The sequence below is a fragment of the Colius striatus genome, chromosome 1 (genome assembly GCF_028858725.1).
Source record: "Colius striatus isolate bColStr4 chromosome 1, bColStr4.1.hap1, whole genome shotgun sequence".
NCBI classification, from domain to species: Eukaryota; Metazoa; Chordata; class Aves; order Coliiformes; family Coliidae; genus Colius; species Colius striatus.
In genome coordinates this window covers 68,423,318-68,439,010 of record NC_084759.1, presented here as the reverse complement: position 1 = coordinate 68,439,010, position 15,693 = coordinate 68,423,318, and the positions used below count along the sequence as shown (strand labels likewise).

The 15,693-nt window shown below is 36.6% G+C and overlaps 1 protein-coding gene across 1 annotated transcript in view; it reads left to right on the top strand.

Annotated features, from left to right (window-relative positions):
• The window catches only part of OCA2 (OCA2 melanosomal transmembrane protein), a 174,241-nt gene that overhangs the window by 92,420 nt on the left and 66,128 nt on the right, over nt 1–15,693 (top strand). The window contains exon 18 of the mRNA XM_061988504.1: nt 12,949–13,076. Within this exon, the coding sequence (XP_061844488.1) occupies nt 12,949–13,076 (128 nt within the window). The remainder of the gene's footprint in view (nt 1–12,948; nt 13,077–15,693) is intronic.

Here is a 15,693-nt window from a genome sequence, read left to right as displayed (position 1 = left end):
CATCAAGAACATCTTTCATATGAGGAAAGGCTGCGGGAACTGGGGCTGTTTAGTCTGGAGGAGATTGAGGGGAGATCTTATTAACATTTATAAATATCTAAAGAGTGGGTGTCAGGAGGTTGGGACATCCCTCTTTTCTATAGTAGATAGTAACAAGGACAAGGGGTAATGGGATGAAGCTGGAACACAAAAAGTTCCATTTAAACATAAAAAAACCCTATTTTACCGTGAGAGTGACGGAGCCCTGGGACAGGCTGCCCAGAGGGGTTGTGGAGTCTCTTTCCTTGGAGGGCTTCAAGACCCGCCTGGACATGTTCCTGTGTGACCTGATCTAGGTGACCCTGCTTCTGCAGGGGAGTTGGACTAGATGGTCTCTAAAGGTCCCTTCCAACCCCTGCCATTCTATGATTCTATGATTTTGTTATTGTCAATACCAATGAGAGGATATGGACTACTGTTTATGGGCCATGTTTTAACAGGTATATCTTTCATGCTGAATGCATTTGTTCCAGGGACTGATTCTCAGTCCTCATGCCTTAAAGGTGCAGGATGGCTTGTGTTCACACTGCTCAGACATTGTCTTTTTAGAGCAGACTGGCCATATCTCCAGAGCACAGCAACTGGCTGTTTCCACTGTTTCCATTTGACATTGTATATATGGGTTAATTAACTTTTAGATTCACAGTGAGGGCAATTTTGTAGCCTGGCAGAGCTGTGTTTTAGCTTATGAGTCTGAGGGTATATGTTGAGTTTTCTGGTACATGTGATGGGGGGATATTGTTGGAGTAACTGTGCAGAGCAGAGACCTAAGCCCAGATTCACCCATGCTGTTTGGGTGTTATCCCTGAAATGATGTTTCCAGAACTGGACCATAGGTGATTTTAATTTTAGATGAAAAAAGCTGTGTCACAGCAAAAGGGTTGGGGAGCAAAGCAACACACAAGATGGACTCGGGGGGACCATGACCTTTCTGGGGACTTGGGCTGAGTGGTTGTCTAACAGTGTCAACACACCCAGCAAGTTCTTGTTAGCATGCAGTGGAAGTCCTGGTGCTCTAGAGCTATATGAAGTTAGGAAAGGGGCTATGTCAGCCAGGCTTTCATCCCCATTTCATCCAATGTCTAGCTGCTGTGGCAGCTTCCCTGTTCCAGAGTATTTGCCATGGAAATGGGCAATTTAATCCCATAAAGATTATTGGCTATTAAGAAATTAATAGTTATACTAATGTATTATAAAAGCAAAAGGGCTATATAACTAAGGTGTGGGAAGATGCAGAAATAGAAGACATTTGAAATCACAGTGACTAAGAACATAAGGAAGGAGTTCACATTGGCAATTTTCACCTTTACTTCTCTGTTTCAGATGAGTGGGCACTGAACCATGTTGGATTTATTGAATTAAATCCAACATCTATAAGTGTTTTTACAAAGCCACAGACAGTCAGTATAGACCACATAGCACTGTTGCATATGCTCCTGGTGAAATATTCTTTCAAAATTGCAAAGCAGTTGAAATCAATACTAGAAGAAACTTAATAACTGATGAATTGTTTTTATCCTGCTTTATGCCAGTAGAATAAATGAAAAGGGCGTATTTGGCAGTGCAAGTTTCTATTATTCACTAGATGATCCTCAACTGCAACTTTTAAAGTTAAAAAGGGCTATATGTGTTCTGTATATTTTCTCCCTATTCTCTGTTTATGGCAAACCTGTTAGATTAATGAATAAATGTTATTACAGCATACACATAATTTCTATTAACAATTCACAGAACGTGAAAACTTCTACTGAGATCTCATTGGTGATCCCTGAATTCCCCTATCTTCATGATGGCTGTCACTTATTTATCATTAATGAAATGCTGCTGGGAGTCTCTATAGATTTTAGTCCTCCACTGCAGAGAAATGAATTTCCTAAAATACAGTACATCTTGTACTCTGATAGTTTGGGTAAATTTGTTCAACACATTTTTCTCATAAAAATGAAAGTAGATTGTAGTTCAGTGTTTAATTTTCACCAGAATAATGTTTTATACAGAAGCTGGAGTGTTAGAAATCTAATAACTTTTAATTGCATTTGGTAGAGTGAATTAGAAAGATTACAGAATTCTTTATCAGTCCCCAGCCTTGATACAATTTTTCCATTATGAACTTGGAATCATTAATATAATTTGAGAGAACTGACATTTTAATTTAAATAATGAAATTTGCATACTTAGCTGCCTTTTAAAATGCAAAACACTTTCCTACTTAGTTTTCTTGTACCTGTTCATCAATTTATTTAGTTTAAGTCTATGAAATATCGATATTAATGAAAGATTAGTACCAAGACTTTAAACAAACAGATATGGCAAACTTTAAGACTTCTAGAGTGCTTTCATTTGGTCCTATGGGCTTTTATTTATTGATAAAGCATTAATAAAGCATCTGAGAAAACATGACAAAATATGAAAATAAAACCCCTTTGCAGATTGTACCTGTCTCCTATTTTGACTTCAACTTTTAGGCAAGCATGTCTAGAGCTTTGAACTATAATGAGATCCCTCAAAAGAGAAAAAAAGATTTTTAAAAGTAAAATAAAGAGATTTTGTTGAAATTTAAACTACATTTAGTTATTATTATTTTTCTTTTAAATAGAGGATACTCAAAATGAATGGGTCAGATAGAATTCACAAACCTAATTGATAACCTACTTCCTTCTGCTTCTGTAGGGCAGGTTCTCTCTTAGTTTGGTTTCAGTCATTTCAATGAGCTGCTGAGCTGCTGTGAACACTGTGCAGGTCCTTCTAGCATCCACAAGGAGGGACCCATCAGCTCTGTGTTGCTGCTTTTGTCAGCCCCTCTCAGTGGTCTCTACATGCACCTCACTCTTTGCAGGCCCCTTTGCTCTTGCTCCCATCCCCTTTTGACACATCTTTCCCAGGGCCACACTGAGTAGTTTCTGAGGCAGAGGAAGGTCATCTCCTTATTTTAGAGGCTTGCAACAGACTCTGCTGCCCTCACCTTCAAGAAACAAGGTGCAAACTCAAGAACAAACAAAAGAGATATTTACTTTTTCAGAGAAGAGATAGTGTCTCTGTTTTGGCTGCAGACTGCTGGAAGCTGGAAAGATATGCTAGAAGAAATTCAATTGTATGTTTGCCTTATTTGAATATTGATTCCCACACTGTTGCTACTACCTTCCCTGTAGGAGACAGGACTCTTGTGTAGGTGAACCTTTGGTATTACCATCTATGGCTGTTCTCACTTCCTTTGATGAATTAATTATTTATTCAAAAGGTCAAAGAGAGATTTTTGGACTCAACTGAAGTCTTCCATAATTTAGGACTACTATTTGCTCCAGCCCTGGCAGAAGACATTTCAAATAATAAACCTTTAGGGAGCTCTCTTGGCTTTTCTTGTTTCTGTGGTGGGGTTACGTTTTCATACTATTGCCTGAGCTCATTTTGGTATCTTTGGAACCATGGATATATGTTATCCTTCAGATATCACTGTTCAAACTGATTACCTTCAGATGCCCTTAAAATAATCTCTAGAGGGGTCAATAATCAGTGGAGGTGGTCAACTGCTGTGATTCATCTGATCTAGTTTAAAGGTCAAATTTATGAAATGATTCACCTTATGCTATGTCACTTCATTCTTCATATGTCAGAAGACATCCCCTCAAACTACACCAAGTTTTAGTCATAGATACTTAAAAACAAAAAATCAGATCAGTTAGGTGGACATTCACCTTGATAATTGATTTGAGGGCTTCAGTTCTAAGTAAAATAAGCTTCAATATTATTAACTAAAGCAGTGTTATAAAAACCTCCAAACTTATGAACTTTAAAAAAAAAAAGATATGACTTTGTTCTTTTAGCTAACTAATGTGATCACCATGACCTTTCTGGGAAGTAGGACGAGTTCCATAAATTAGCACTCCATTTCTGTTAAGCAAACATACCAGTTCCAAATTTTCCCATCGTGCTTTCTCTAAAGCTAAAATCCCTCAATATTTACAGACATAGGCTATCTTATTTGATTAGAGAGCATTTATTTAGTTAAATAGAATTTATCTTGGAAAACTCTCTTTTGTATTCACTGTGGCTTAACTTCTGACTGTGGGCTTGGTCTGCAAATTCTGCTGCAGATGCTATTATTTAAAAGCTCTCTTTTTGCAATTTATCTTAACTAATTTAATCTTGCATCATTGAAACATTTTAAAACTGTGACTAACATGATGGAAAAGTAGGGAAATAATCACTTTCATTTAATTTAAACTGACTTCTGTTTGTTTGGTAGTCCATATTGTGCAGAGCTCCTTTTTAATCTATTGTCAGAACGTTATAAGATAAATGTTTTCAGTTGCTGTAAATACAAAAATCTCCTGTTGTACTGACACTCCTTTGGATACCAGTCATAATACTTTCTGACTAATTTCCATATTTTACTGAAAAATTGTTGACATTCACTGGAAGTTAAATACTTTAGCTGGAGAGAGCTTCAGCAGAACAACTGCCCCTCTAATGACGTCTCCAGAGAATATTAAGAAAATTATTGTAAAAATTTTGTCTTAACCTATAGAGAGAAGTGATACCTCAAATTCAGGGAAGTGGACTGGATCTGGAGTTCCTTCCATGTAATTTCTCTTGATTTTCACACTGTTTTTGTTTAAGTGGACATGCACAACTTTCACCTTACACTGTAAGTTGCTATTGAGTCACAGAATGTCGGGAAGTTCCATATCAATATTTATTTGGCTTAGAAATACTGAAGCTATTTCTCTGTTACTGCAGCATACTAACATTTTAACAACTAACTTCATCCATTTTCTTTTCTGCAACGTTTTCAATAAGACTGCAGCACTTCTCGAACAACTTGGAGACAGATTGGTGGGGTCAATGTGTGCAAAAACTTGTGTCAAAGTTATTAGTGCTATAACCAATGACAGAAACCTTAAATTTAGAGAGTCTTGGCTAAATTATTTAATACTCTAAGCTATAAAAGAACTAATATTGCAAGTGAAATAAATGTAGTCTGTGTAGTTTTGTTCTGAATGTGCAGCATTGGAAGCTTCCTAAGAGGAACTCTAATAAGCTTTTTCCCCTCAGCTTTTATCTGGGCCCTGGGACAATATGTATGTGCATTTGAACTTGTGCTAACAGACCATTCCCTCTCAGATTTGTGAGAAAAATCCTGCCTCACAACGTGCAGCAGAACTTCTCAGGTCCAAAAGATTTATAAATGGTCATGGAGGAGCACAGGGATGAAAAAGATATGGACAGATCCCATTAGTCTGAAAGGGGTGTTAACATCAAAGCATCCATAAGGTTCTTATTTTTACACTTTAAAATGTTAATCTGTAACTTTTTTCTGCTCTTATCAGTGATAAATAGATCAAACCATGCTATGCTACTCTCTGGTAGGATGGTGGAGTTGTATAAAATTGATGTAGTTTACAAACAATAAAATTATATGTGCAGAAAACCAAACTTGGCTAAAAATTTAAGTGTTTGTATCCATAGAGAGGGAGAAAAAGTGTTCACATATTATAAATGTTTGGTTTCTGGTTGATTTGTGCAATAGATAAGATGAAAGATTTATTGTAGAACTGCTCAAAGTTATTGAGGAGTTGTTTTATAAAATGTTTGAAAAAAGAGATCAATTTCTTAAGCCAGTGTATAATTATTTAGTGCTTAAGAAAACTGAAAATCCTGCTGAGGTAGTCAGCTATTAAGCTATAAAAACTGGTGAATGACATAAATTTAAGAAAACATAGGCTTAAATACCAAAAGCCACTGTTAAATTTAGTACATCTTGTATTTCATAGCTTATTTCACTATATCCTCATAGTAAAAAGTGCACATATGATCTTTAATTTGTCATTAAATCTAACATTTCTCTCCAGATTATCTAGGGTCTGTGATAATTATTGGTTTTAGCTGAGGAGAGTTCATAGATATTGACTGCTAAGTAATGGATCAAATTATACTGAATTATCAACTGTGTTTAAAGGTGTCACAACCAATATTTTATTTTCTTTTATTTGTCTTTTTTTTTTCTCCTTGTATTTTTTACATAATATATTATTAATTTGTACAGCTTTCCAATGTAGCTCAATAAATTAAGGAACCAGATGCAAGCCTGGGAAATAACACTTATGGACCTTTTCTACAGAGCTAAAAATATCACCTTAAGTAATCCATGATTGCCTGAAAACTCCTTCACACATTTCAGCAAAGTAGAGGGTTTTGGTCCCCAAATCATTTGGATTTGAGATGTGTTCTCTGTATACAGCAATAGGCTCCCACTTTCAAAGTATCAGTGGTAATGTTGTACTTGTGAGACTGTGATACGGAGCTAAGAATTTTTTGTTAGTCTAATTAAAAGTTGTATCAGTGTAAACAAAGCACAAGTTATTATTAGTCCTCTTAAGACAAAATTAGCACTTACAGTCCAAATCATCAAATTAATACAACTCAAAATGTCACTAAAAATATACAGTTAAAACTATTGTAAAAAATACCTGGCACACAGAGACACCACCACAACCCCTCCTCCCCTCCCCCCCAAGTCAGATGTAGGCTAAGAGGAGTCACAACAAGGTGTTGATTTCTTCAGGGCTTTGCTAGAATGAGAGTGATAGGGGTATTTTCCTCCTCTTTATCTGGAAGTGAATGGTATTGATGTTTTTTTCCCTGTACTTGGGTCCACTTAAGATTATTTTTTATACATTTTCCAAAACTTTACATTTTGCTTTTTCAAATTTGGCTTCAACTCTGCATTATACCCAGTTTAATCATGTTGTGTATGTATGCTTTATACTTGGTTCTTGTGAATTTTACTACCCCTAAAATGGATTTTGATACTCTCCTAGGTTTACTTTATCATCTATAACTGGTTCCCAACCTAATAATGGTAAAATGGTCAATGAATTGAAGCATCTGACAAGTGTGCAGCCTAATGTATTAAGATATAGTAAGACTGCATGGTTTCAAGCACTACTCTTGGAAAGTCCTTAACCCTTTCTAGAGACCCTTCCAGGTCCTTGTAGTTGTGCTTGCAGGGGGTGATCTGCAGCTTTTTTCCCCAGGTGCTGTCAGCTGCAACTCTCAGTGGAGTTTAGTGTATTTGTCCTCATTTAATGCTCTTTGCCTCTCTGCTTTTGATTCATTCATCTGTTATTTTATCTGTTCTAGCATGCAGAACATGTAGGTTTAAGTTGTCTAGTACTTTTATATTGAGGTTGAGAAGAGGACTGCATGGAACGTATCTGTTGGCCTTTCAGCATGAAGTATGGAGATCTGATTGCACTGTGAAGGTGTGAATTGTTGTTTAAAAATGAAAGTGGCCATAAATGTACTAAAGAGACTTAATACATCTGTGATTAATAGTGATGTTGAAAAAAATTCCTGGTACAGTGTATATGAATATGAGTTAAAAATCTATTTGATAATTATTTTGCAATAATGAGAATATCGGAATGCAAATGAATTGGTGCTGTCAGCATTGACTCAGACTCAGAAATTCTGGTCCAGATCTTAGTTATTCCTCCTGAGCATAACACTTTGCACTTGAAAAGAAGAGAAATCTGCCTTCCATGATCCTGCAGTCTTAATTTCTTTAGGATAGTTTTCAAAAAATTCTGCCCTTGAAATCACACAATCACCTTTACAAGCACGTAATTAAGAATGGAAAATATCCTCTGTCCTTGCAGCTGCTCACTTGATGAGAAAAGAACTACTAACAGTTGTATCTGCTAGTGCAGCTTTTGTACTTTATTGCCTACCTCTGCAAAAGTTGACCTTTCCTCTATCTTGATATTTGCATCTTCTCAAATTATTTTCAGTTTGCAAGACTCAATGAGGCAATAGAATATGTTTGTTTGCAGTGACCTTTACTGAAGTTTGGTGCAATATACACAGCTATATATCTGTCAACACATCTTTCCCTCAGCACAGGGGAACAGGCTGCCTAGATGGGTTGTTGAGTCTCCTTCTCTGGAAACATTCAAAGCCCAGCTGGATGAGTTCCTCTACTCCTGTACTCTAGGTTGTGCTGCTCTGGCAGGGGGGTTAGATGATCTTTTGAGGTCCCTTCCAACCCTTAAGATTCTGTGATTCTGGAGAATCCTGATATGTACATGAAGACTTGCCAGGACTCCTTTGATCTTAATCTTAACAGAATATATTGATGTCTTTAAATTTTTCCTCAAAAGTCAACTTTTTAGACTGTTGGTTGCGTTGGCTTCCTTGCCTTGGAATTCCTAATGGGTAGCATCTTAAAATATATCTTCTCAGGGTTTACCAGAGATGACGAAAGCAGGGGTTGCTTCATGTGATTTACCATCTCTAGCCCTGATTCTGTATTTCAGTGGGACATTAGGTTCAGTTGTGATCTACTGTATTTTTTATTTTTTCCTGGAGGACTGTTAGGCATCTGGTTGTTTCCCACCCAGGATTTGTACAGTTTTAACTCTTCCTACCTTAACGTGGTACGCTGTGCCTGTCTGTCTTGAGCAGCATGCTGTTTTGCCTAGGGCAGCACTGGTCATGCAATGTTATCCTGGCTTTGGTTTTCAGTGCAACTGTGCCATTTCGGTTTCCACAAAAGTGAGATTTCTGTGTACTCCCAGGATTCATAAAGACATTATTTCATATTCTGAGCACATAAAGTGAATACACGGTGTCTACATGTTCACATTGCTAAGAGGAAGTTTATTATGCTTTTCAGCTAGTTGTAAGTCATATGAAATTACTTTTATTAAGGAATAAAATTTTTTCTTAATGAGCATTTGAAAGGCCTACAGATTACACTGTATATTTTTCCTTTATTTTCTTTCCCTTTCACCTACTTTCCTCCCACTTATTCTAGACTTCTATTTGATTCTATTAGATTGTTTTCTATTTTCAAGTTCTTCAGCTTGATTATTTCAAAATAAGTTGTGTGGTTTGGTTTTTTTTTCAGAGTAGGAGTGCTATTGTGTTGTACTCATCATGAGCTATTCACTGTTCCAGAGGTGGTTTTCCCTACTGAGTCAAGTGTTTGAGAAAAGCAAAGCACTCAAGCTATTTATACTGTACTTTTTTCATAGTCCCAAGCAGAAAACATGGGAATCTTTTCTGTGAAGAATGCATCATGAATTTGCAAGGTGCATTTTATAATAAAATTTGATTTTATTTTTCCTAAAATAAACATAAACTGTCGCTGACTTCAACAAGTACCATGTTAGTGTAGAAATTGAATTTACATTTCGTTTCTCTCCATGTTATATTTCCAGAACGTCTGTTTTTGTGAGACAGGCATTAAAAGGTAGTAAAGGAGGTGGTATGTGGAACTGTAAATATACTTTGCTTTCACTATAGTAATGAGAAGTTATTTTTTGAAATTATTTCTCTTCCTCCTGGTTCTCTTATATGTTCCATTAAGATGGTAAATAAAAGAACAGAGAAGTCAGTCTTGCATATATCCTACTACTTTCAGTTCTTTAAAAAGGAAAGAATGCTTCAAATGAAATCCAAGGCAAATACAATGCTACCCAAATAAATAAAATACTGCCATGGATGTACTTACAAAGGCCTTGGAAAAGGCCTTAGAAAACCTGCCTACTTGTAAAGACAGGATGCCACTAACTTTGTAGTTAACTTCGTCAAGTTAACAGCAGAGAGCAGTTGATGAAGCCGTTACGGCATACATGAGCTGGTATGGCCTTCAGGCTTCAAAACATTTTCCTCTCATCCATTTCACTAAAGGGCATCATGAACAGACATCTTGCATGAAGTTTACTAAATTCCTCAAGAGACTTCCTACTTCCTCTCCTCGGTATCCCTTTCAAGAGATAGGTAAATGTATCTCCTCTTTGCAAGCACAGAGAGGAAAGCAAATACACTCTCAATAGACCCTGTGTGTAGACCGAAATAAGACCTTTGCATCCAGAAGTGACAATTGACATGTTTGAGCCTCCAGAAAGCTGTACTTGCTGTACTTGATGGAGCACTGCACTCCACATTCCCAGGGAACAATATTGTAAGGCAGGGCACTGTTCTCTCATGCAAAGCTTCATGCATGGAGCTAATGCATGCTGATAACACTCACTGTGCTAAAAAATACCTGTCTCTATCCACCTCTTGTGCAATTAAATTATATTTCATTAGCTTTAGTGAATAATTATTGTTTCCCGATAGCATGTTCAGGTTTATTTGTTTATATTGGATGCAGGAGGGTGGAAATAATGCTGAGCTATTATTGTAGATTGTTCCAGAAGTATTGAGAAATTGCTATCCTTTAATTCTTCACCTTGCTGTACTTGCATACACACATAAATGTATGTGGTAAAATGCGATGTTTATACTTAACGTTTGTACAAAAGAGCAGTAACATTCTGCTACTAAGCTCCTCTGCACACATCTGCTTACCCTTGCAATATTCCTTGAACAGGAATTGACATATTTCTTTAAGGCAGCGTTTAGCCCACTGTTCATTTCATGAATTCAGAGTACAGCTGAGACAACAGTTAGAAGAAAATTTGACAGTGAATTTTTATAACCCCTTTCTTTGTGTTCAGAACAAATAACTATTTCATTTGCATGGGCAGATTTGCTTTTTCTTTGGGAAAGACAATAAATGAACTATACTATCACAAAGGCCTGGCAGACAGGACCTGACAGTTCTCTCCTCACTTTCTTTTGCTACTTTGGGAACTCTGGGAGCACTCCTGTCCCTGTGATTTGTAGCTGTTTTTGCAAAGTCTATACACACACCCAGAGTCCATCACACACACACAAATGCACAAAAATCATATGTTTTCAGTGCATGCCAGAATCCAGTATTTATCCTGAGCAGTACAGAGTATTGCTGTTATTAGGTCAGTCCTGAAATCTCTTTCCAGTGGGTGGTAAAATGGGATTCTTCAGAAGAAAATTTAAGACCAGCTGTTTGTACCCCCCTCTCTGTTGTGGTTGGTTTTGATCTCCTTTTCCCTTGCAACAAAATGCTCATGCATGAGCTGGTTTTGACTATGCACTTTGATTATATCACTGTGACCAAAGCAGGAAACAGATTTGCTAAGCTTGCAGCATGGCAGCATTTCCGTCTTTGGACTGAGCTGGCTGTGAGACAGTTTTTCAATAAAGTAAAGCACTTGGATCAGATTTTACTCAAAATCTGTATTGGGAACAATGTAAGAGCTGAAGCTCCAAATTCCTTGAGGACTCTGCTTAGCTTTATCTTTATTTCCAGGTGTATTATGCTATTTCTACTGACAATCCATTAAATTTTCTAGTCCTTCACACCTGCTCCCTTACAAGGATTTCCCTGCATCTCCCTGTGCATTAGGTTTGCACTGGGCTAAAGAAAAGCTTATTGTGAGACCTGTATATTAAGGAAACTGCAAGACTAGAGTGATCAGCCGTGTGCAAGCTTTTCAAGAAGTAAGATCATGGGGAAGAGAGAAGTTGTTCATAGTGCTTGAAAATGTGGTTTCCAAGCAGAGAGGATGAAAGTCAGGTTAGGGGCAATCAAGAGTAGAGCTGAGCTAGGGAGAAGATGACACTTGGAGATGCTTGAAAAATATGTGATTAGATGAAGAGCTGGTGTCACTGAAAGTGTTTTCTTTTGGAGCCAGACAATGCAAGATGTGTGATTTCACTACTGCCCAAATACCGCAGTATAAAATAAACTCAATTCAAAGCATGAAAGCTGGAGCTAATGTCAAGTTAGCTGGTTTGGCTTTCCTGAGCAAACAGACCAGCCAGAGTAACTCCTGAGATGCTGGTTTCAGCTTTTGGGCACATCTGGTTGCCTGCACTGTGCTGCAATGTTTTCAGGAGATATTCCTCACTGATCACAGTTAACTTGAAATTCTCATTTAAAGAGTTTAGCATGTCACTGCAAGCTCCTAAAATGTACTTGAGAGAGTAAAATACATTCTTCAATTAGTGAATACTTACGTGACATTGTAGAGGATTTTTTTTGAGAATTAACGTTTACAGCTTCTTGAACAGTAAGAACCTTTGGTGTCTTCACTTCTTTTACATTTAAATAGGATTTGAATGGAATATACCTTAATTTTAATCTATTGGCTGTTTTTGGATTTCTTCTTTACAGCATAAGCTGTAAACTGAAGAGTCTAAAATTTTATGAATCAGTCTTCCACTTCAGAAAGTTTTTACAGCCATTGAAGGCTTTTGGAGAGGCTCACTTTATTCATCTATTGGCTTCATATCAGGGGCCTGTTATTCTTATATCACATATGGTATTTCATTATAAGTTTGTGACCTAAAGTTGTTTGACAGTAAAGGTTGTTATTCTTCTTTCTTCCATACTTCTGCAGTTCTGTGAATCCACCACTTTCTGACTGTGAATATAAGAAATAGGATGAGATGTATGAAACAGTCACAACAAAGAGAGAAATAGCTTGAAGAGGAGGAAGGGCTTTTTTACATGCCATTAAAAATACCTTAAATTACATCTCTCGATTGTTTTTGTATTTAAAAAATTTCATCTGCTGTTTTTGACAAAAAATAGAGAAGACAGACAGAAAGAGAAGCATCTTTCTGAGGGAAAAAAAACATCCAAACTTCTTTTATTTAATGTCTGAAGTCTCATTCTGCTGTTTAAGAGAATCATGCCAGAGCAGTTTAACTGTACAAAGAGAAAATAAACCTTGCTTGGACAGGAGATTTGCTGATTATATTCTCTGTCTGATTGTACATTTAATTTGCATTTTCTCTCAATCAGCTACCTAAATATGTGTCTTAAAACATTTCAAGATGTATGGAAGGAATTATGTCTGGAGAGTGCCTGTTCTGCTATTTAAAGTCAATCCCTCTTCTGTTTTTATTAAAGAGAGTCAGAGCAAAATGGTCACAAAACAAAAATCTTTCAAAATTGCAGTACACTAACTTTTTATATTTGTAGCACATTAAATGCCTGTGAAGTGTAAGGTGTTGTTCTCTTTTCCCTTGCAGGCTGGATTGCCATGTTAGGAGCCATTTGGCTGCTAGTGCTAGCTGACATCCATGATTTTGAAATGATATTGAACAGAGTTGAGTGGGCAACTCTCCTTTTCTTTGCAGCATTGTTTGTTCTTATGGAGGTAAGATTCTCTGATTTCTAAAGCATGAATAGTTACCAGTGATTTAAAACACAGAGGTCTTCCTGGGCAGAGGTTTCTGGCAGATTCAATCCTACTGGAATATTGCAGACTGTATGTAGTCATGGTAGTACAGAGAGAAATTGCAGGGTGTTGAAAGTTGACTTTATCTCTTTGATGTTTCATTTTTCACTATAAGTTAGGTCTCACTCAATCCTGCTTCATTTACTGAATATACCTGACACAATCATCTTCATATAAGTGGAATTTTAGTTTCCAAGTTTGTTTGCAGTCTATACATGCAGATAATTTATATGAATTTATGTATTATTTTGCAATTATTTAGAGAAATGATAGGAAAAATAAAATAACAAGAATAAATAAGAGTTGAGAAACATTCCTAATGCTGTCTGTTACATGCTGGCTAGCAAATGGTCTAAGAGATTTCATAAGGGTATGGTTTCAAAGGATAATATCACTGAATTTCAGCTTGCAATTGTAATTTTAGATGTTCTGTACTTGAAATTGCTGGACACCTTGCTGTGTAGTTTCTTTGTTTGTCTGCTTGACTACTAAAAACAGCCCTGCCATGTTTACTTGGCAATTAGGCTTCTAGAATGCTCAGTGTTTTTCAGTTGTTATTTGTTGGGTTTTAATGATGTAATAATGTTGTAGAAACATGACCAACAGACCCCAAATGACTACTGGCACTGGCATGGCTAGCAAGTTGTCTGAGTGAGCAGCATGGGAAAAGCCTGTAATAATCTCGCTTACACAGAGTCTTTTCTCCCCCTTCCCACTTAGTAACTGCAAAGACCCCAAGAATTTGTAAATTAGAAACTATTAAAAAAACCCACCAACAATGAAAGGGATAAAATTTGAAGTAAATATAGCCAAATATAATTATAACCAGATATATTTCATCTAATTAATGCCAAGTTGGAAGTCAAAATCTGGTAACCTCCAAGAAGATGAATGAAACCTCTGATTATCATTAGGAGGTTTGTTTGTGAGCTACTAGGTCTAAAACTCATCAGGGAATGATGATTTATAGTACACCAATTAGTATGGTCAATTTTTATTTCTCTGTTATCAGGCATTTTCTAACTCTTACAGGGAAGAAGCCATGTTTATTTTGTCTGCTACTGTTGTAACAGTTTATTGGTTGCATTCCCTGATGTATTTATTGTTTTAGCTTGGATTGAATGCTTTTGATTTGAGTGCTGTGTGACTGCACAATAACATAGTAAAACACACAGGAAGTTATTTGCCGTTTACTGCCAGACTTTGGATACGACTGTTATAATTCACTGAACTTCAGTTTTATGGTTTCTCAGGTCATCAGTGAATAGCTTGCTGACAACAGAATATTTTTTCCTGCCTTTCTAGAATAGCAGCAGTTTAAGGTCATGAAAGGAACTTGTACAGAAGAAAATGTGAGACATTAAATTCTTCCCTATAAAAGAATGAGAAAATTGTTCTAAGTATCATTGCTGCTAATTTTGATCTGAATCTATTACCCTTTCGATTAGTCAGAGGATGACAGTCCTTGCCAAGGCATTTTCTTTCGTTTAGGTCGAGAGAAAACAGTCAAAACAAAGATATGCATTGAAGTATAAGAAATCTTTCCATGATCTGGGCATTCAGCAGTTGTGAGCGCATATTCTTCACCCTTCCTGATACTTCACCTTGGATTGTTCCCAGTCTGAAGCTATTTCTTACTGCTAAAAGTGTTTCCTTCCCTATGACATGACACATTCAAAAACGTATGTGGGACTTAGGCTACGACTCATTTTGGAAAGTGTGATTTGAGTTCCAGAGCGATGGGAGAGCTCTTGGAGGTTCTCACTTTGGGTAATCATTGTTTCAGTCTAGGAGATCTTTTGCGATGAAAAAGTTACAAATCCTTTGGAGCTCTTTTATTTTCTATTCTGTCATTTGGGTAATTCATGTCTACAACTGTTTTACGTCCTTGTTCACAAGTGACTGTTACAGGCTATAAAATATTTCTGTTTCTTCTCAGGGATACTGTATTTTGTTCACTTTTATGGTCACTTATGTTCACTTTTAAGGTAAAATTGACATTTTACCTTAATCCCTTCAGGAAGAGTTTATTTACAACAGTTATCATGACATACTATCCACAAGAGAGTTTTATGCAAAATTTTGTACTCAAATTAAGCTTAGATCTAAAATGGCACATGTGGGTTTTTTTTATGCAGTAAAACTTTATTTTGAGCTGTCAGACAGGAACTAGTTCACTCCAAGACACAAGTTAGTGCAGTAGTGCTTACTCCTCTTAAACAGCACAGGAAGGTCCAGGAGACACTCTGTGTAGTATACGCCCGGGGGAACCCAGCGGCAGCGTGCTAATTGCTGCCTTTCACTTTCACTTGTCCTAAAGTTGGTATATAATTAGTATTGTCATCATCTCTAATGCTATGGATGACTTAAAATTACTAACAATAATTAATTTCTTAAGAAACTTGCTCTAGGAAAGTGAAAATAATGAAAAAAAGGTCATTTTTTAAAATAATGTAAGAGAGATGTATTTAAAACTCTTATGACTTATTTTTTGCTTGCTATGACTTTAAATGTAAATATATCTTTTCTGTGGAAT